The sequence below is a fragment of the Phaenicophaeus curvirostris genome, chromosome 27 (assembly GCF_032191515.1).
Source record: "Phaenicophaeus curvirostris isolate KB17595 chromosome 27, BPBGC_Pcur_1.0, whole genome shotgun sequence".
Lineage (NCBI taxonomy): Eukaryota > Metazoa > Chordata > Aves > Cuculiformes > Cuculidae > Phaenicophaeus > Phaenicophaeus curvirostris.
Genome location: NC_091418.1, coordinates 4,060,461 through 4,080,498, shown reverse-complemented (window position 1 = coordinate 4,080,498; position 20,038 = coordinate 4,060,461). Strand labels below are relative to the sequence as shown.

At 46.1% G+C, this 20,038-nt stretch overlaps 1 protein-coding gene across 2 annotated transcripts; it reads right to left on the bottom strand.

Moving 5' to 3' along the window:
• Positions 1-2,309: 2,309 nt before the first annotated feature.
• On the bottom strand, positions 2,310-19,825 carry ADRA1A (adrenoceptor alpha 1A). Of its 2 annotated transcripts, none has more exons than XM_069877618.1 (3): positions 19,506-19,825; positions 16,557-18,195; positions 2,310-3,023 (listed from the first exon to the last, which is right to left on the bottom strand). In XM_069877618.1, exons 2-3 carry the CDS (start codon positions 17,437-17,439, stop codon positions 2,512-2,514), a joined length of 1,395 nt encoding a protein of 464 aa, XP_069733719.1. In that variant the 5' UTR covers positions 17,440-18,195; positions 19,506-19,825; the 3' UTR covers positions 2,310-2,511. The 2 variants fall into 2 exon arrangements, with proteins under 2 accessions (XP_069733719.1, XP_069733720.1); XM_069877619.1 differs by lacking the exon at positions 19,506-19,825 and adding an exon at positions 18,563-18,651.
• Positions 19,826-20,038: the final 213 nt, after the last annotated feature.

The window sequence follows — 20,038 nt, the reverse complement described above, 5'->3', positions numbered from 1 at the left end:
CCAAGGAGGAATGACACAAATGACCTTTATGGTTCCAAGTTATAAAATAAGTATACAGGTGGTGCTGGGCGCCGAGTGTATGCGTTGAGGATTTTAAATCTTGCTGGTCTTGCTCAGTTTAATGGTGTTTTTCAAAATGTTGGAGGGTTGAAGTTTTGTTGAAATAGATGTCCCACGTATTTGAACCCCGTGAGACTCAAAACCTTGGCCACGAGTCTCATGTGACTTTCTTATGACATTTCCAGCTTTTCTGCTTCTGGTCTTGGCTTCGAGTACCATGAGAATATTTTGTTTTATAGTACTTCAACACTTCTTGTTTCAAATTCTAGACTTTAATGAAAACCCTAAGTGAAGGTTTGAGTGGTGGTGTGGGTTTCTTATTGAAACAAAAAAATGTGATAGTGCTACAGATTTGCTCTTCATGAATGCGTGTTTTTGGAAATCCATAAGGTCTTGGATCCAGGGATTTGATTTGAATTCTCCTCTAATTTTAATCTGTTTGGGGCATTCTGTAGCTTTGCTACACAGCATTCATGTGGGAGAACACAGAAGACTGAAATTCTCTTTATATTGGGGACTTAGTACTGGATGAAAGGTGAATGAACAATGATTCTTCATCAATAATACAAGGTCTCCTCTCAAGGTCTTGTCCTGTAAAAGCTAACCTTATCTTAAGTCCTTTCTCTTTTCAAGCCAGTAGGTTTTCAGCACAGAAGCTAACATTGAGACACGAGTAACGGCTTATGTGTTGTTTCAAGAAGCTGCATTCTTGTTTGGCAGGCTCAGGAGAAGTTATGTCAAGAGCTGCTTATTTCTAATATCGTACAGAGAATTCCTCCCACTATTTCTTCCAGCTGCTGAACAGCTCATTTATTTATTTATTTGGATTAGCTATATTAAAATATAACCTGCTTCCAAATGCTTTTCTTCCCGATTCCCCAAGGATGGACCTTTCTCATGGGGATGCGTGTCCTTAAGTCATTTAACGTGCTGAACGCCCACTAGTTAGAATGAGGGTAAAGTTCCTGATCCCAGGATACCCAGGATCTCATAGAAAGCTTAGGGCACTTGGTATTGAAGGAGTCAGAAAAGGAATGTGGTTGGACTCAGATGATCCGATGGGTCTTTTCCAACCTGGTGATTCTATGATTCTATGATAACACTGGGCAGGGAGACAGCAAAATGCCTGCAGCTTTTCCAGTGACAGCAGCACTGATCTGACCAGCAAGCACCTGAGCGAGGAATTACTGAGTCTTTAAGCAGGTCGCTGCTGGACTCAAAGCAAGGAAAACAAGTGGATCAAAAAATCATGGAATGGGTTGGGTTGGAAGGGACCTCAAAGCCCATCCAGTTCCACCTCCCGTTGGATCAGGGGCTCCAAGCCCCATCCAACCTGGCCTTGAACCCCTCCAGGGATGGGGCAGCCACCACTGCTCTGGGCAACCTGTTACGAGTGGAAGTGACCTCTTAGAGCCTTATTTGATGGTGATTGACCTAGCTTTGAATTTTATTAGACTTGCATCAAAACACAGAGACCTTCCAAACAATCCTGGGCTGCATGCAAATTTTAACTTGGTTTTGTTTGGAGATGTGGTTGTACCTGTCTCTGGAGCCAGATGCAGTGCAGCCACTTGGATCAAGTTTCTGTTGGCAATGGAATTTACTGAGATCCACACCACAAAGAGGAACTTGGAGCGACTCTGAGCAAAGCGATAGCCTAGAGAGGAGTTTTGCTCTGCCGCGTGCGCTGAAGTGACTGCCTTTCCAGGCAGGTTGAGAACAAGCAGCCTTGTGGGCATTACAGAAGAGCAGCAGCCCAGGCATGAGGACCAATGAGTCCACCCAGCTGGAGATGCAAGTCCAGCGAGCTGCCTGTTGTCCTCAACAATTTGTGCAGGAGATCACCAAGCCAGGACCTGGACATGAACAAAAGAGGCAAGACAGAGTAGGAAAGCATTCTTGTCCATAGTCCCTTAATGAAAGGTAAGCGGAGATCTGTAAACACTATCCCAAGACCTGAGCCTCCCAACCTCACTCTCCTGGCTTTTGAATTGAGGTTTAGCTTTTTTTTGGGGGGGGGCAGGACCATAATATCACCTGAACGTGGAGCTGTCTGACAGTATCGACACTGAAATCAGCATGGGGGTCTTTGTAGTTTGCTTTTTCTCCTCCATTGCACCTTAATTAGAACAATTGAGCTTTGAAACAGGGAAATACAATGGAAAATCAAGCCTTTAAACACCAGGCAAATGACTTGCAGAGGCCAGTTTCTCAGAACGTGCTGTAGAGTGCTCACCACCCGCTGAAGCCATTCTCTGTCTTTAAAGAGCTTTGTATGAGCTTCCAGCACTCAAAGATATCACAAGCTTTGGCCCTGTTTTACAGCAGATACTATTTGTTTCACCCGGATCTCTTCAACTGTTGTAACACCTACTTCCCAATAAAAAGAACAACATCCCATTAGCAGAGCCATGAATTTGCCAGCATGTGCTGCTTGGCACACTCGGTGCTTTAGACGTCTTCCCCATTTTCACTGAGGGAGATAGTGTGGATTTTAATGCTTGGCACTTTACAGTTTTCATGGACAAGGTTCCCTGAAGTGCCTGCACAGCAGCATTCCTGGAGGAAACCTTTACTTTTCGCTTTGGCAGCGGTACAGTCTTTGGAAACCACATTTTTTGCAGGCATGCTTTGCACGGTGGAGAAGATCTTCCATTCGCAGACCCCATCCGACTTGGAAATCTTATAGTAGGTTTCTCCTGAGCCAACAGGGATACGGACCACACCTTTGTGACTCTCCATGCTTTGGCTGGCTGGCTGGTTGAGGTTGAAACTTGGGGCTTTCTTCTTTGCTGTTTGCTTCCTTGGGAGGCACTGCGCTCTCAGGACGTTTTGGAACGCTTTCTTGAACTCTTGACTTGAGCACGGGTAGATGATGGGGTTGATGCAGCTGTTTAAATATCCAAGCCAAAATGTTATTTTAAAAAGTGTGTCCGGGGGTTTGATTGTAGGAAAGAAAGAACCTAAAATGGAAAATACACAGAGCGTTAAGGCAGAGGCAGTGAGAAATTGCAGGTAACCAAAGATATTTAAACACTGGAAAAAATAAATAAGTTTCTGTTCTGTCTTGGAAAATTTATGACTCGAAGCCCAATTGTTGCAGGAACAAGTCTTTCAGGATAGATGGACTTGTACAGTTACATGGATGTTCTACCAGAGATTGGTTCAAGACATCTACTTTATTATGAAGGCATTTTATTCCCACTTGCAGCTGGAGATTGGTATAGAGCTAGAGGAAAATTGCAGCTTCCCCTCTAAACCCTTCACCAACTCTGTGCCCTCCTCTGGACCCTCCTCAGTAGCTTTAGATCCTTTTTGTCCTGTGGCGCCTAAAACTACCCCCAGTGCTCAGTGTAGAGCAAGAGAGGGAATGAAAAATATTTGCCATGTGCTGTCAAAAGGAAAGGCTGTTTCTTCCCTCCTTTAAAAGAAAGGGCAAAGAAAAAAAAGTGTTTCTATCACACCCATCAGCATTTACTTTGGGCAAAGGAAGATAAATAATTTGCTGGCAAACGTACTTTTCTTGGGTTTGACTTTATCGTCCAGTTGATAACAAACAGAACTTTTAGCACTCGCATGTGCTTGTTTTTCTACTTCCCTCCAGAAAAATTATAATTCTGTGCCTGTTGAAAGAAATACTGTGGCAGGTTGAGGCATCATTACATTTCTCATCCTCTGCAGTTCAGCCACGTCTGTAAGCAGCTCCTAAGCTTTACAGGCATCGATCTGTTCGTTGGACCTCCACTGGCTTAGGAAAAGTGAATAGTGAAATCAGAGGGTGCTCTAATTTAATTCTGGAGCTGCTGAATTTCGGTTTGAATCTTTTGTCTTCCCGTCTCTTGTCAGACAAAGCTACAGCAAGTGCAGCGAATGCTTTCAAGTGGTGAACGCTAGAGAGGAATCCTCAGGGTGTTTTTGCCTTTGTGAGTATGTGTCAAAATATTGCGTGCACCAGAGACACAAATAGTGCAGTGTGATTAATGACTCGCTCGTTCTGAACGTGGTCTCCGCTGCGAAATGCGAAGCAGTGTCTTCTCGCTATGGCACCAGCTCTGACCCTCTGAGTGGAGCTGGTGTGCTCAGGGAAGAAACAGGGAAGGAAGTGTGGCAAAGCCCTCCTGTTATCTCACCTAGGAGAGGTCCCCTGAGTCCCAGGCCTTCTGGTGCGTGTTGGAGTGGCTGGGAAGTGAGGCTGAGTCACAGCACCCAGAGGCAGCGCTGAAGGTGCCATGGGAGCTTGCATATCATATTGGAGCAGCTGAACAGCTGATTCCAACCTCAGTTACAACCTGCGCATCATAAAGTAGTTTGGATAGGAAGGGATCTCAAAGCCACCTGGTCCACCCTGGCCATGGGCAGGGACACCTCCCGCTGGATCAGGGGCTCCAAGCCCCATCCAACCTGGCCTTGAACCCCTCCAGGGATGGGGCAGCCATCACTGCTCTCGGCAACCTGGGTCAGGGCCTCCCTACCCTCACACTGAACCATTTCTTCCCAAGATCTCATCTCCATCTCCTCTCAACTGAAAACGGTTCCCCCTCATCCTGTCCCTGCCCTCCCTGATCCAGAGCCCCTCCCCAGCTTTCCTGGAGCCCCTTTCCATACTGGAAGGTTTTCTAAGGTGTCATCAGTACGAGTCTCACTGCCTTCGTGTTACTCCAGGCGAGGTGGGTAGAGCATTTGCACTATCAGTTTCAATTTTTAAGACCCACAGTGTCTTAAGAAAGCAAACTCTGTTTTGCAGTGAAGCAGTGAGTGAGCAGCGTATCTACGACCTAGAATTTTTCTCTGCAAATTAATGCTGCTGCTTTCCTTTAGTGAGAAAAACAACCAAATAACGTTCTCAAAGAACTTCCTGGCTGAAGTCATTGGCAGATGAAAAATAACGAAAGGCTTCTAAATGCCCAAACCGTGGTCAGTTTTTCTTTTCTTTCCTCACTTCAGGGCAGCGTATCTAGTGCTTTCCCATTCTGTGTTGAGACAAAAGGTGGAACAAATCTCAGTTTAGGGAATCAGCTGTGTGAGGCTGAGTGTAAAAACGGGTAAACAATAACAATTCCTGTTTGCTGCAACTTCTGGCTCACTCTAAATGGAATGCTCCTGCCTTGCCAAAGCCTGTTAAAAATAGCAAAGAGCCAGTGTCAGAGTCTGCCTCTTGCTCTTTTTTTGGGGTGGGGATCTGCATGCTAATTTATTAACGTAACCTTTTTTTGTTCATCAGTGTAGAGACTTGTTGCCTTGGAGCAGCACGCAGTGAAAGCAAGAGGAAGTAGCTTTAACAGCACATGAACTTTGGTATCTGTAGACCTCATAACACGCTGCCTTTAACTCTTTCCTTCCAAGGGTGGGTACAACTCAGGCTTTAGGACAGCAGCTTTGCTCTGCTATGTCCGCAGTTGTGCTAGTCGGGGATGTTTCATTAGTTTAGACCTGCAAAGCTCTGTCTCCAGGCTTCGTTATAACTGTGTGTTGTCCTGAAAATGCAAAAATATGAATGCCAGTAGGAGGAAGTGTTGTCAGTAGCATCTTGAAAGGGCTGAGGCAGCCGCTGGTAGTCAGTGGACCCAATACAGAATCATAGAATCATTAGGGTTGGAAAAGATCTCTAAGCTCATCCAGGCCAACCGTCAGCCCAACCTTACCATGCCGACTAAACCATGTCCCAAGTAACCACGTTTACCATGAGATTAAACAACTAAGCTGAATGGTGAATTCCCTCTTTAAGGTATATAGCAGAAGGCTGAGAATTTCCTATGCAGCAGTGAGGCAGTACAGAGAAACCAGGTGGAACGGCACCGAGAAGGTCAGAGTCTGTGTCCATTCAATCCCTGATCGCTTGGTGGCAGCTCATTAGTGTCCTTTCGGGTTTGGACACTTGCCTACCAGCAGCCAGGACTGAGAAGACAGAACTATCTTAGCTTCCAGTTCTCCAGAGCAGGCTTTTCCAGTTCTCTGGTCTAGGTGTAATCTTTGATTAATAGTGTTGTCATCCAGAATTCCTGTGATAGAGTTGGATAGTGAGCAGTGACTGAGAAGTTCTCCTTGTTGAAATTAATTCTTTATCCTATTCATCTTAATATCTTCCTTGGTTCAGTGTCAGTGAGGACCAGCTGAAAAAAATTGGGGTTGTTCAGCCTGGAGAGGAGAAGGCTCTGAGGAGACCTTTCCTGAAAGGGTCTGCAGGAAAGCTGGGGAGGGACTTTTACAAGGGCCTGGAGTGATAGGACGTGGGGGAAGGGTTTCAATTTGGAAGGGGGAAGATTTAGATTAGACATTAGGAAGAAATTTCTTCCTTATGAGGATGGGGAGGCCCTGGCCCAGGTTGCCCAGAGCAGGGGTGGCTGCCCCATCCCTGGAGGGGTTCAAGGCCAGGTTGAATGGGGCTTGGAGCCCCTGATCCCGTGGGAGGTGTCCCTGCCCATGGCAGATTGGAACTGGGTGGGCTCTAAGGTCCCTCCCAACCCAAACCATTCCGTGATTCTATGAAATTGTGGCAAAACTGATAACAGTTTAGAGGCTGTAAGAACGGTTCAGCTGCTCATTTAGTGCCTTTGAATTGCAGATTGACTAAATGATGCTTGAATCTCTGCTTTGTTTTCAAAAGGTTGAGGACTCTCATGTGTCAGTAGCACAATTCAATTGCTTGTTATAGGAAAATTAAATAAGATAAAATGCACTATTAGCCTCCTGAGGTCATTTGCCATTAAGGATTTCATCACACACCCCTGAAAATGTCAGGATTGCGTTCCCTTCCCTCATCACTTATTTTCCTGTTTGTTAATTCGAAGTTTATTCAGATCTGAGAGGGAAGATTTCTCCTGGTGAGTAAGTGCCAATTCAGTCACAAAGATGTAATTTGACTTTGTCATTTGTCAGAAGTTGCAGAGCTGCTTGATTATAGGTTGTTTAAAACCCAGTACTGATGTTGTGCATCGTTTCACTGATGGACAGCAGAGGGGGATTTAGAAGCTGCCAGACTGCAGAAACTTATTTGTTTACTCTCTGTCATCTCTGTCAGCACCATGGGAATAAGATCCCATACATTTCAGTGACCCGTGGACCTGTAGTGGTGTTGAAATCCCTCTCTGCTACTGAATCTTGCAGCTCTGTTTAGATTTGCTACTGTTTTCCCCTTTATAAGTTGTGTGTTACAGATTGCGCTGAGGAGATGACAGCAGAGCCTGCGCACCTCGTGAGCAGAGAACCAAACAGTATTTGTTAGCGTTCTGTTATCAGGGCTTAAAGTGTCTAAGGGAATCAGGAGAAAGTAAAATTTTAAACCTTGCACGGAGGTCAGAGAAAGTGGAGAGGGGCTCTTGATCAGGGATTGCAGAGATGGGGCAAGGGGGATCAGTTTAAAGCTGCAGGAGGGGAGATTGAAATGAGATCTGGGGAAGAAATGTTTTGCTGTGAGGGTGGGGAGGCCCTGGCCCAGGTTACCCCATCCCTGGAGGGGTTCAAGGCCAGGTTGGATGGGGCTTGGAGCCCCTGATCCTGTGAGAGGTGTCCCTGATCATGTCAAGGGTTTGGAACTGGATGGGCTTTGAAGTCCCTTCCAACCCAAATCATGATTCTATGACTCTTGCCTCTCACGTACAGGAAATATGGCTCTGGAATCTTAGTGAAATGGAAAGTGGGAATAGTGCTCTGGTTTACACAGGGTCAAAGAGTAAAACTCAGATCCTGAGATCTGCGCTTAAGCGGTCAGACTGGAAGGAGTAGCTATTCCAGAGCAGTTGCCCTAAGGACACAGAGCATGAAGCACAGAGGAGCACTGATGGCCCCACACAGGTCACCTCTGTACCAGGGGCAGCTCAGATCGAGGCACTCTGCTTTACAACCAGTGATAAATGTGCTACATCTTGTGTTCCCAAGCTCACTGAACTTTATTCCATAAGCCTGGCATTCTATACTGCAGCTGAGGTCAAACACAAATCACCCTCTGGAAAGTATACTTATATTTTTATATATATTTTTATATATATATATGTCTTGGTGCAGACGTGTACAGCTGCCCTCTGTACACAGATGCTCTCCCAGCACCTCTCACCCGGCTGCTCCCTTATGGAAAGTATTTTCTGTGGGAACGTAAAATGGGATTGAAGAACCCTTGAGCAGTAGGAAACTCTTCTAGGTTTTGTACAATCACAGCCGTGTAACAAATGCAGGACAGCGGCTCATAGACGTGAGGAAGGATAAAAGCCTGCGTCTGCCAAGCCTTGCACGTTTGCAGCTGTGCCTGTCCCAGGGCCTGCAATGCTGTGGATGAGATCTTAGGAAGAAATGTTTTGCTGTGAGGATGGGGAGGTCCTGCCCCATCCCTGGAGGGGTTCAAGGCCAGGTTGGATGGGGCTTGGAGCCCCTGAGCCAGTGGGAGGTGTCCCTCATTTTGTCAGAGGGTGGGACTGGATGGACTTTGAGGTCCCTTCTAACCCAGACCATTCCATGATGCTGTGATTCAGGGGGAAATGAGAGTGACTTGGTGCCTAGATATACCTGACTGTTTATATATATAAACAGGTGGAGAAGGAGGAGTGAGAGTTTCTCATCACAAGGGCCTGAGTTCCAGTCTCTGGGGCATCAGGCGGGTGCAGGTGTTTGGACACAGGGAAGAGGTGGAAAGGACAGGCAACAAGAATGGGTCACCCTGGGAACGGTGCTCTGATTATTTGGATATATTCAGACCTAATTTATGCTCTGTTTCATATTGTACCCACTTACGATGGCTGATATTTCTGGCAAAGAGCAAATATCTCAGCAAGCAACTATTTCCAGATTCACTGTGGGCAGCTGCAGATTTAGAAAGCAGATAAAAAACCATGGGAAGGTAAACTGAGGTTTTGTTACCCATGTAAACCTCAATAATCACATTGTTTTACAAATCTGTGTCGTTGTAGTTGAAATTCCAGCTCCCATGCTGTTACCGCAGTGGAATGGTTCTGGGTCTCATTGCTAACATTGTTAAGATATTTGATATTCATCCCGAAGGCCTTGCTCTTGGAGTCGTGCACTTAGAGCAATATCTTAGCTTTCCTTTAAAAGTGAAAATTCCAATCGGGTGGTTTAGGGCTTGAAAAGATGACTCTGTCTCCCTGTCTCCCGAGGTTGTCAATGTGTGGTTGTCGGTCGTGATTCTGGAATCCTTGGGGTTAACGATACAGGAATTATCTTCTTTGCAAAGGCTGAGTATCTCCCCCTGATGTATCCAAATTGAAGACAAATCCTGACATTTGCAGGGTGGGGGGGGAGAATCACTCATCGCCTTTCAATCACCAACAAACCCTAAATTGCACCATGACATTTGAGAGTGAACAATTGCCTCCTCGATTCATTTACTCCAGGGGCTTGGAAGTGGTGACTGCACAGAGCAGGAAGGCTTTGAAGACAGGGACGAGCCTCCTCTGACAGACACTACGGGCAGAGGAGCCATAGATGTGAATCACGAAACGGAGCACAACTGACTCTCCTGTTTTCAGTTTAAGTGCCTATTAATATAACCGCTGCTCTGCTGGGTTATGAGTCAGTGGGACGCAGCGTTTCAGGACTCAGTAAGTGGAGAAACGTTGGTCGCAAGGAAGTCGGCAGGATCTTTGCCGCTGGGTCCAGCGTCGCTGGGTTATTGACCTAGACCAACATGGCCTTTCTGGCCTGTGTTTGTGAAAAATGCCCCTTGTGATTAGCAAAAAAGAAGGAAGGAAGGAAGATACCAAGGAAGTATCTTGCCTTTTTACCTTCAGGGCTCGTTTTCTCCTCATTCCATGACTTAACACACACACATTTGTGCTGCATGACTTCAGGAGCATAAACACTCTTCTCCCTGCCCTGTGCATAAAACTGCTCCAGAGAATGAGCTGGGGCTTTATTCTGTGGTCTTTTTCACTGAAATGCTTACGTGGGGGATCCAGCTCTGGATATTATCTCCATGGCTGGAGTTTGGCATTTTCTGAGAGGAAAACTGTTGAGGCTAGGTTGTCACAGCTATTATTAATTTTATTACTTTCTTTTATATATATAATTTTAACTATATATATATAATTTTGACAACAAAAAGAAATTAAATTTAGATCCTTGCCTTACTCTCTGCCCTCCAAGTAAAGGGATGGGAGGGACAGGAGAACTCCTGTGATTATACTGAATTCTGTCAGACCATCTATCCAATTCTAAAGAGGAAAAGAGGTGATTCATGAAAGAAGTGAAGCTCTTTACTCTCTGCGTGAGGAAATACCAGAATAGTGATTCCCTGAAAGGCTGGTGTGATTTTATGCAGCTCTGGTTCTCGGATTAGACTAGACATAAGGAGAAATTTCTTCACTGTGAGAGTGTTGAGGCCCTGGAACAGGTCGCCCAGAGCAGTGGTGGCTGCCCCATCCCTGGAGGTGTTCAAGGCCAGGTTGGATGGGGCTTGGAGCCCCTGATCCAGTGGGAGGTGTCCCTGCCCATGGCAGGGGGTTGGGACTAGATGATCATTAATGTCCCTTCCAACCCAAACTATTCTATGATTCCATGAAAATAGTAATTAGAAGCCAGCTGCAGACAGGGATGTAGACAGGATTAGAGGATTCCCTTGACAGTGTTTGAATCAGTTCACAAGTCTAGTTTACCACTCTCCTACAAATATAAATACCCTCCGGCACATCCTCTTTCCTGCTGTTGTCATCATGAGAGTGATTGACAAATGCTAAAAGCCTTTCCCTCCCTTGCCCACTTTAATATCTGGATTGTTTTTTCTCCTGTGACATCCTGGCTCAGACTTTGCTTTTTTCCTTCTTTTCGCTTCTGAGCACAGTGCCAACATCCAGATAATTTAAGCTGGCTCATCACGGAAAGCCGACAACAAACAAAGCTCTGTGAGGTTTTTTGCTTCTGAGGGTTTAAGATGAACCATCATCAGGACCATTCTTGTAATATCCCTGCCCTTTTTCTTTTTTTCCATCAGTTCTGTGCATGTTTCGCCTCAAAACAAGCTCCAAGCCCTGTCATCTATGTTGTTGAAAAGAAATCTTCTGTAAAATTCCCAGAGGAACCCCTCAGTGTCATGTAGTTCAGGGAGAGCGCTGCTGTCTAGATGGGCACCAGTTTCCAAGGTGATGTTGAGGATGAGGTTGCATCGCTATGGGCATGCATAGCAAATATCCATAGCATTTCCAACCTCTTCTTGCTCTGTTTCTTTCCATGCCTGTCTACATCCCTTTCTGGCTATTGCAAGAGGGAAACAAAATAGGAATGGAAAAATTGTGCTGTGTGCAGGCTGTTATTTCAAAGTGCTAGTGCTCAAAAAGCCCTAATTGCCCAGATGAGCTTTGCCTGTGGCCTCTACTCAGAGATCCTCTGCCCATTGGCCTCTCGGCTGCATGTAAGGTCAGGCTCTTCTCTTTATCCATCTTGGAGTGATGTAGGCTGGTTGAGGCTTGTTCTTCCCTGGCTCGGTTTTGTGTTTGCTTATTACTGGACTGTCAGCTGAACCAATGGTCGCTGCCACCTCTGCCTGCTTTGGGTGGAAGTATGGACCTGCTGGAGGGTCGGGAGGCTCCAAAGGGATCTGAACAGGCTGGATCCGTGGGCTGAGACCAGCAGGATGAGGTTTAACAAAGCCAAACGCCGGGTCCTGCGCTTGGGGCACAACAACCCTGAGCAGCTCCAGACTAGGAGAAGCCTGGCTGGAAACTGCCTGGAGGAGAGGGACCTGGGGGTGTTGGTTGAACAGGAGCCAGCAGGGGCCCAGGGGGCCAAGAAGGCCAAGGACATCTTGGCTTGGATCAGACATGGCGTGGCCAGCAGGGCCAGGGAGGTCCTTCTCCCTCTGGACTCGGCCCTGAGGAGACCGCTCCTCGAATCCTGGGGTCAGTTCTGGCCCCTCACCACAAGAAGGATGTTGAGGCTCTGGAGCGAGTCCAGAGAAGAGCAACGGAGCTGGTGAGGGGGCTGGAGAACAAGGATTGCGAGGAGCGTCTGAGAGAGCTGGGGGTGTTTAGGCTGGAGAAGAGGAGGCTGAGGGGAGACCTCATTGCTCTCTGCAACTCCCTGAGAGGAGGTTGTGGAGAGGAGGGAGCTGGGCTCTTCTCCCAAGGGACAGGGGACAGGATGAGAGGGAATGGCCTCAAGCTCCACCAGGGGAGGGTCAGGCTGGAAAAAATATTTCACAGAAAGGGTGATTGGGCAGTGGCAGAGGCTGCCCAGGGAGGGGGTTGAGTCCCCTTCCCTGGAGGGGTTTAAGGGACGGGTGGATGAGGTTCTGAGGGACATGGGTTAATGGCTCATGGGAATGGTTGGACTTGATGATCTGGTGGGTCTCTTCCAATCTGATGATTCTACGATTCTATGATTCTATGATTCTACTCAGGTATAGCGATTACATGCTTTTGGTGTAGAATGAGGAAAGTTTGGTGGACATAGATGAAATCTTCTGCTTGGGAAGCTGCTGCCGAGAGCTGGAAGTGTCCTTGCTTATAACCTAATACTAGGGCTAAATTGTTGGACGTGACTGTTCACAGGCAGTGACATTTATAGGAAGTATCTGTGCAAATTCTCCCAATAAAGTTAATTCAGCAATGGGTTTTCAGCTGATTTTGTGTAAGAGAAATTCAAAGGAAGGTGTGCAGAATAAAAAGCACTTTACACCACCAGACTTCCACTGCTGTGGAAGACAGAATTTGAGCTCACTAAACAAATGTCATAAAAAGAGGCTCATGGACATGGACAAAGGACCTCACAGTTCTTGCTGGTTCTGTTCAAACTCCTATTTAAGTGCCTGTGTCTGCCTTTAACCCTGCATTTCAGTTGGTCTAAGCCTTTGCTAAACTGTCATGGAAAAGGACCTTTCATTGCATTCAAAGTGATATGTCTGACAGAGGGACTGAGATTTAATTAGGGGACACAAAGACTGGATGCAGTTGGGCCACACTTGAGTTTTCACTTGCGGCGTTTTGTTAAATGACGTGATGTTTTGAGTTCAAAGAAGCTTTCCTGCAAAAGCTTTGAGACTAGGAGTGCATCCTCTAAAGAGGGAGAAGTCCATGCAGAAATTAAAACCTCACCACTTCTGGGGGGAATCAGCTGTTTTGTCACTCTTAGAGTTCACAGAAGTTGTGAAGGGTGGGTTTGCGCTTCAGCATACAGAGGGAAAAAACGAAATCCTAATCTCAGTCTTTTCATCAACAGGTTCATACCTGTTGCAGGTTGCTTACTGCAAAACCACTAAACCCCCATGAGGAGGGCGTGTATTAGACTGAAAGCCTTCGCACAGACCCTTTGACTGCAGTAAAACTCCATCCATGATGGTAAGGAAGACATTAATTACACAGATTGCAACTGGGGACTTTACACACCAATTTCGATTAAGATATTGTCTTATGGCAGAGATACTCAAACCACTTGTACAGTTATTTTCAGTAATGTTCGTTGATACGGCTCTCATGCCTTTACACCCCTCTTGATACCACAGAATCATGGAGTGGTTTGGGTTGGGAGGGACCTCCAAACCCATCCAGTTCCACCCCTGCCACGGGCAGGGACACCCCCCACTGGATCAGGGGCTCCAAGCCCCATCCAACCTGGCCTTGAACCCCTCCAGGGATGGGGCAGCCACTCCTACTCTGGGTAAGATGGGCCAGGGCCTCCCCACCCTCACAGCAAAACATTTCTTCCCAAGATCTCATCTCCATGTCCCCTCTTCCACCTGAAAACTGTTCTCCCTGCACTCCTGATCCAGAGTCTTTCCCTAGCTTTCTTGGAGCCCCCTTCTGTACTGGAAGCTGCCCCAGCGCCTTCTTTTCTTTAGGCTAAACAGATATCCTGATGCTGTTGCTCTTCCTGTTCCTACACTCCATTTATTGTATATTTTAACAAGCTTGGTGTTTCTTGTTTTAATGTGGTTCTTGGCTATTAGAGTTGATGTTAGTAGAAGTGGAGATCGTGAAGATGCTGTAGATCTCCTTGTAAGAAACAAATTCTGGGAACTTCTGCTGCATAGAGTGGCAAGCGCTTGCCAGTTGCGTGAAGTGGTTTGTGTAGCACAGTTAAAGAATATCTGTGTCACACAACCTTCATTCAGGGCATGCTTCTAACAGGCTACAACTCCTCCAAATGACTGAAATGAACTGCTGCAGCTGATGGGACCCTGTGGAGCTCTGTCTCATAGCCACAAAGCCTGGTCTTCTGCACAACAGAGTTCTTATTCCTTGCCCAGCTGTGTTGTAAACTCCATAGCCACCAATGGTTTTTTGGCCACGGTGCTTTGGGTAGCTAAAAAGTTTGATCTCTGCTGCTGATTTGCTACGTGATCCTGGCTCTTCTCCCTGTTACTACCTTCACCTCTCTGCAGAACAGGTCTGCCAATGGAACACTTCGGGAAAGGGTTTTGCATGCTCTAGGTGTCGAGTGCCGTATTTCGTTGTCTCTGGGTGGGACAATCTACCTCAAGTGGTTTCCTTGGCTTCTTTGAAGACCACTCGCCTGTTTAATAGTTTTTTGTCTTTAAACAAAAGTAGCTAATAGGTATTGAAAGGCATATTCTGTGCTTTAAAAATAACATAGCGACCGCACAATGATAGGGAAACTAAACACAAGCGAGTTTCCTTGTAAGGGATCAAGGAAGATGCAAAGGCACTCATGAGTGCAGAAAATCACTTAAATCCAAAGCAAATTAATTAACAGCTCTGTGTGGGCAACCCCATTTGCAGATGAAAGAAGTGTGTTTAATGCGTTCTTGCAAACCCTTTTTGGGTATGTTTCAGTCATCTTGGCAACCAGCATTCCAACATGCTGAGATCCCGGACAGCACGAGCCAGGCCTTTCAGGGCTCCTCCTTATGAAACATCTACGGCTCCTCCTCCAGCACTTCCCAGTATTGACCAGCAGATAAGATTCTGCACTTTAGGGTTTTCATGTAGCAGCGTGCGATACGTTTTTGTGAAGCAACCTGGTAATCTTGGTGAATCCAGCAGAGGTTAATTAAAAAAGAACAGCTTTTTATAGGGTTTGAAAAAGAAAACCCCCAGATCTTTCTTTCATGCTTAGGTAAGGCTGTATTTTTTCTTTTCTTACTTGTACACATTGCTTTGTTACTAGGTAAACACAATCTTACTTTTTCCTTTGTAGCATAAACCTTTTTCACAAGAAAAGCTCCTGAAATTGAGAAAAAGTCACAGATTTAAGGTTCCTTGTTTCAAAACCTAATGTTTAGTGCAGCTGTTGCAGAGCAAATGTCACACTCAGCTATAGGTTTAAATTAGTATTCTGCTTTTAAACCCTGAAATGGCATCAGAGGTGCCTAAGCAAGGTTTAATTAAAATTCTAATTACTTTTTTATATTTCAGTGATAGCAAAGCAGAACAAATCCCTGACTTTCCTCCCCTTTAGAATTAACAACTGGTGAGTAAATATACATATTCAGCAGGATGGTTGAAGCCAGTGTTTGGCCAGTGGGCTCAGTGGGTTTCCACAATAGGTGCAAGGCTCGGAAATTTAAAATTAGTTGGAAGGATTCTCACTGCTGTCTTCCGACTTGTCGTGTAATTAATTAAAAAAAATACACATTCATTTCATTTAGAGAATGGAATCTCATAGTGTGAGTTCCCTGATAGGAAGCTGGTTTTTTTTCCTTAAAGTGGGAATGTAGGGTCTGGAGAAAAAGTAACGTGGGGAGTGGCTGAGGAACCTGGGGTTGTTTAGCCTGGAGAAGAGGAGGCTGAGAAGAGAACTCATCACTGTCTACAACTGCCTGAAAGGAGATTGTGACGAGGTGAGCGCTGGCCTCTTCTCCCACTTAACAAATGACAGGATGAGAGGAAATGGCTTGAGTTGCAATGGGGAGGTTTAAGTTGGATAGGAGGAAAAATGTCTTTACTGAACGAGCGGTGAAGCCGTGGACCAGGCTGCCCAGGGCAGTGGAGTCTCCATCCCTGGACAGTTTCAAACAACATGTAGATATGGCAATTCAGGACATGGTTTAGTAGGCACGGTGTTTTTGGGCTGATGGTTGGACTGGATGAGCTTAGAATTCTTTTCCAACCTTAATGATTCTATTAATTATTAGGTGCTGAGCATGCCAGGAGATCTCGCCCCAAGTCTGTGAACAGCTGCTTTAACCCTGAATGCGTTTATACCTTGACCTTTTATGTGTTTTTATCACCTGAAGAACTGGCTGCAACCTTAGATACAAATACACGTCCTCCCAAAGATATTGTTCCTATAGCAGAGCTGACCAGAGATACCAGTTTTAGTTCTGAAAGAGCATTTTCTCTATGGAAAGTACTAAATCCTTTCCATTATTCTCAGAATTTTGTGCTTCTCTTCGCACCAGAGATGTTTTGTTTCACTTGAGACTTTCATTTTTTGTGTTCACAGCTTTTTGCTGGTGAATGTTTTGATTTTGACAGCTTTCCAATAGGAAACTATTCCCCAAGACCTTTTCTGATCAGCGTTATCGTACACAGGCACAAACACGTCCCTCCCTCCAGGGCAGGTGCTGTAAAAGGTAGAGGTGTTGCTTTACTTACCAAGGGGCATTACTACAAAAAACGGAAGCCAGCAGAGAACGAAGCATCCCACCACTATTCCCAGGGTCTTGGCAGCTTTCTTTTCCCTGGAGAACTTGAGGAGACGCACTGAGAAATGATGCTTGTTCTTGGCGTTGGACGTGGATCCGCTCGCTTCAGGAGCATTTTTACGATGGATTCGTAGGGTCACTTCTTCGGAATGAGATCTCTCCGTCTTCAGACCAGAAGTCAGACCTTTATTTTCCCTGTTGGCCACGACGTACACTCGGCAATACATCACCAGGATGATAGTCAGGGGGAGGTAGAAGGAGCCTAGAGCAGAGAACAACACGTAGCCAGGCTCCTCGGTGATTTGACAGATGGTCTCGTCTTCCGGGGCTGGTTCCTTCCAGCCAAAGAGAGGTCCGATTGATATCACCAGAGACAGTGCCCAGACGCAGAGCAGCGCCAGGAGGCCTCTCTTCTCTGTCACTATGCTCGGGTATCTCAGCGGGTAGCTCACCCCGATGTATCTGTCTATGGAGATGATGCAGAGGCTCATGATGGAAGCGGTGCAGCAAAGGACATCAACAGCTGCCCAGATGTTGCAAAAGATTCTCCCAAAGGCCCAGTAGCCCAAAATCTCCATAGTCGCTGAGAAAGGTAGGACAGTGGAAGTCAAGAGAAGGTCAGCGACAGCCAGGTTAATGATGTAGTAGTGAGTAACACTCTGAAGGTGTCTGTGGCAGGCGACAGAGAGGATAACCAGAATATTACCCAAAACCCCAAAAACTATCAGCCCCCCTAGAATAACACCGAGTAAAATGGCCTTTGAAACATTCACAGGCCCCACAGAGTGGGTGCAGTTGGAGCAGTCAGAGGAGTTTCCAGGGAGAAAAGCCATGGTGAGTGGCTGATAATGTTGACTGCAAGGCTCTTTTACTTCAGTCCCGTTTCAGGTAGAAAGAGTGAGAAGATCAGTTCTCAGAAGGTCCTACAGGCAACGTTTGCCTGGCTTTGGGGAAAAGAGTTTTTAAGAACATCTTAGAAGTGCAGCGCCAGGAACAAAAAGAAGGATCCAGAAACATATTAGAAAAGTCTTTGTCCCTAAGATTTTACAATTATAGCACAGCTAATAGCCCCCACTTCCAAGTCAAATTGAACTCCTTTTGCATTTTTCTTGGTGTGTAGAAGTGAGGCTACACGAAACTGGGGCTATTTATCCTCCTTTCCAGGATTATGTGATGAGAAATATTGGAATTGCAGGTTAAAGTCATTTCTGCCTTGTTGTGAAGATTCAGTATTTAAGCAGCATAAATATTCCAGAGGGTCTCAAATGTAGGTTTCTCCCACAAGGAAATCACTGGTTTTCATTACCTTGTGTGAGTCCTCATTCTGCCTCACGATTGACTTAGATGCCTGAATAGGTGGAGGCTGCTGCTGTGTCTGCTCAGCAATGTCGTTTGAGATGCCTGCTGCTCCCCGTCTTCATGGTCTGAAGTGTCAACCAAAGCTTCTCCATGCTGTGGAACAGTTGTCACTCGAGCTCCTGGACTGCGAATTCAAGTTCATTTACATCAGCTTCTGGCTTGCTCTGAAGGGGAGAGTGAATTTTGTTGTGTCAACGATGCTGTCATGCTCTTTGGAGACCATCACCCCCCTGGAGGAGACAAAGACACAAATAATGTGATTCCCAGAAGGCCCTTAGTGCTATGGTTCCCATATAAGAGTAGAGCAGGAGGCTATTTTAGGGAGCCTTCCTCGGGCTGCCTCCAACCTTTTCAAGCCAGTATTGTTTAGCAACAACTAGGAGACCAACGTGGTTTTTCTCACCACGTTCTTGGCAGCAGTCCATTCTCCTTAAGGAAGAGCAATCAATCCTAATTATCAGTTCACCTGCAGAGACCAGTTGTGGGAGAGATAGAGAGCTGAGGGACACAATTCAGGACTACAAACTGTGAAGTAGATCTAGAAATCCAGAATTTAGCCTGAGGTGTCTTTGTTAAGTGACTCCTGTACCCACTGACCTTCCTGTTTGTGCAGCTAAGCTGCCCATTTTAGAAATCTATAGGGATAAGCGATTCCTGCCAAGCAGAAGATGTTGCAAGAAACAACTTTCCTACCAAGTGCCACAACCTTTGAGAGGATCTGAAAGCCAAGCTCAGTCTTAGCTGACTAAATATGGAGAAAAGGTACGTCAGATGGAAAAGTGAGAGGATAAGCCTGGGAACTGGGACACGGGGGACGCGAAGGGGAAAGCTACAAGTGTGGGCTGAAAAGGCTTTCATAGCACCTAGGTGCGGATATAGTCTTCCCATCCAAATTATTGATTAGAGGTGAAAAACACTACTAAGGCTGCCCCTGTTAAATCTGAGATAAGGCAGGACTCAGAGTATCCTAATACGAGGTCTTTCAGATGAGTCCCTCAGATCGCACTTCACATGAACACTGAGCAGTGACAACTGTCACGTAGCTGAATCTCAAAACAGAGTTATCCTGCATGCAAAGGCATTTAAACCTTGGAACCCCCGATATTCCCAGCTCGTAAGCAGGGAGGATGGGGGAAAGGGAATGCAAAGGTACTGCACGGTGGGAATTTGCCTTCCGTGCACTGAAACAAAATTGGATCTCGTTACATTTTCTTTCCTGCAAGAGGGAAGAAGTTAAAGAATAATTCCAAGAAAGAAAAGGACAGATCTTACTGTGCATGTCAATGAAAATGTAGCTCAGGCATCTATAAGCATGATAACAGTGGTCATTACTGGGTTGATGGTGGATGAGGAAATGAAGAATTGATCAAGGTTGATTTTTAAGCACAAAAAGCAAAACTTCCCAGTAAGTCAAGGAGACACAGCAGGAAGGACTGACAGATCCGTGCTCAAAGCCAACCAGCCAACTCAGCCTGTGGAGAGAGCTGGTTTGGGGAAGAGCAAGCCCCAGTCCCTTGCGCCTGCCCCAAGCCACACTCACCTCTTCAGTCTCTAGAAGGCAGCGCAGCTCCTGTGACCATCTGGAAGGGGGATTCACAGCACAACACAGCAGGCTCCTCTCTTCATGCAGGGATGGGACTCTGTGCCTGAAAATCCATTGCTTCTCTCCTGTTATTTCCCCACCGTTAGTTTGACAGCTCACAGTTGTGCTGATTCCTTGTGTCTCAATGCTTGTGAGGGGCTGGACTCCAGCATCCCTGAAGGGATCCCTCCCCAGTTGCGGTGCTCAGCTCCACGCTGTCAAGGAGCAGCAGTAACTTTACTGCTCTGCTGATGTAGCAGGCGGTAGCCTTGCCGTTACCGTAATGCCTGTTCCCGTATTGCTCAGAAAGCAGGAGCACCGAGTCTGAGAAGTGCTCCTTAAATCTTCTTTTCACTGTGCAAACATCAGTTCCTGCAGAGAACAGAAAGTGGAAACCAGTGAACAAGCTCCTGTTTATAGGCTAAAAAGGAGTTATTGAGACATAAAAAGAGAATTGCCTGCCAGGCTAACTAAAAAGGAAGAAAATAACA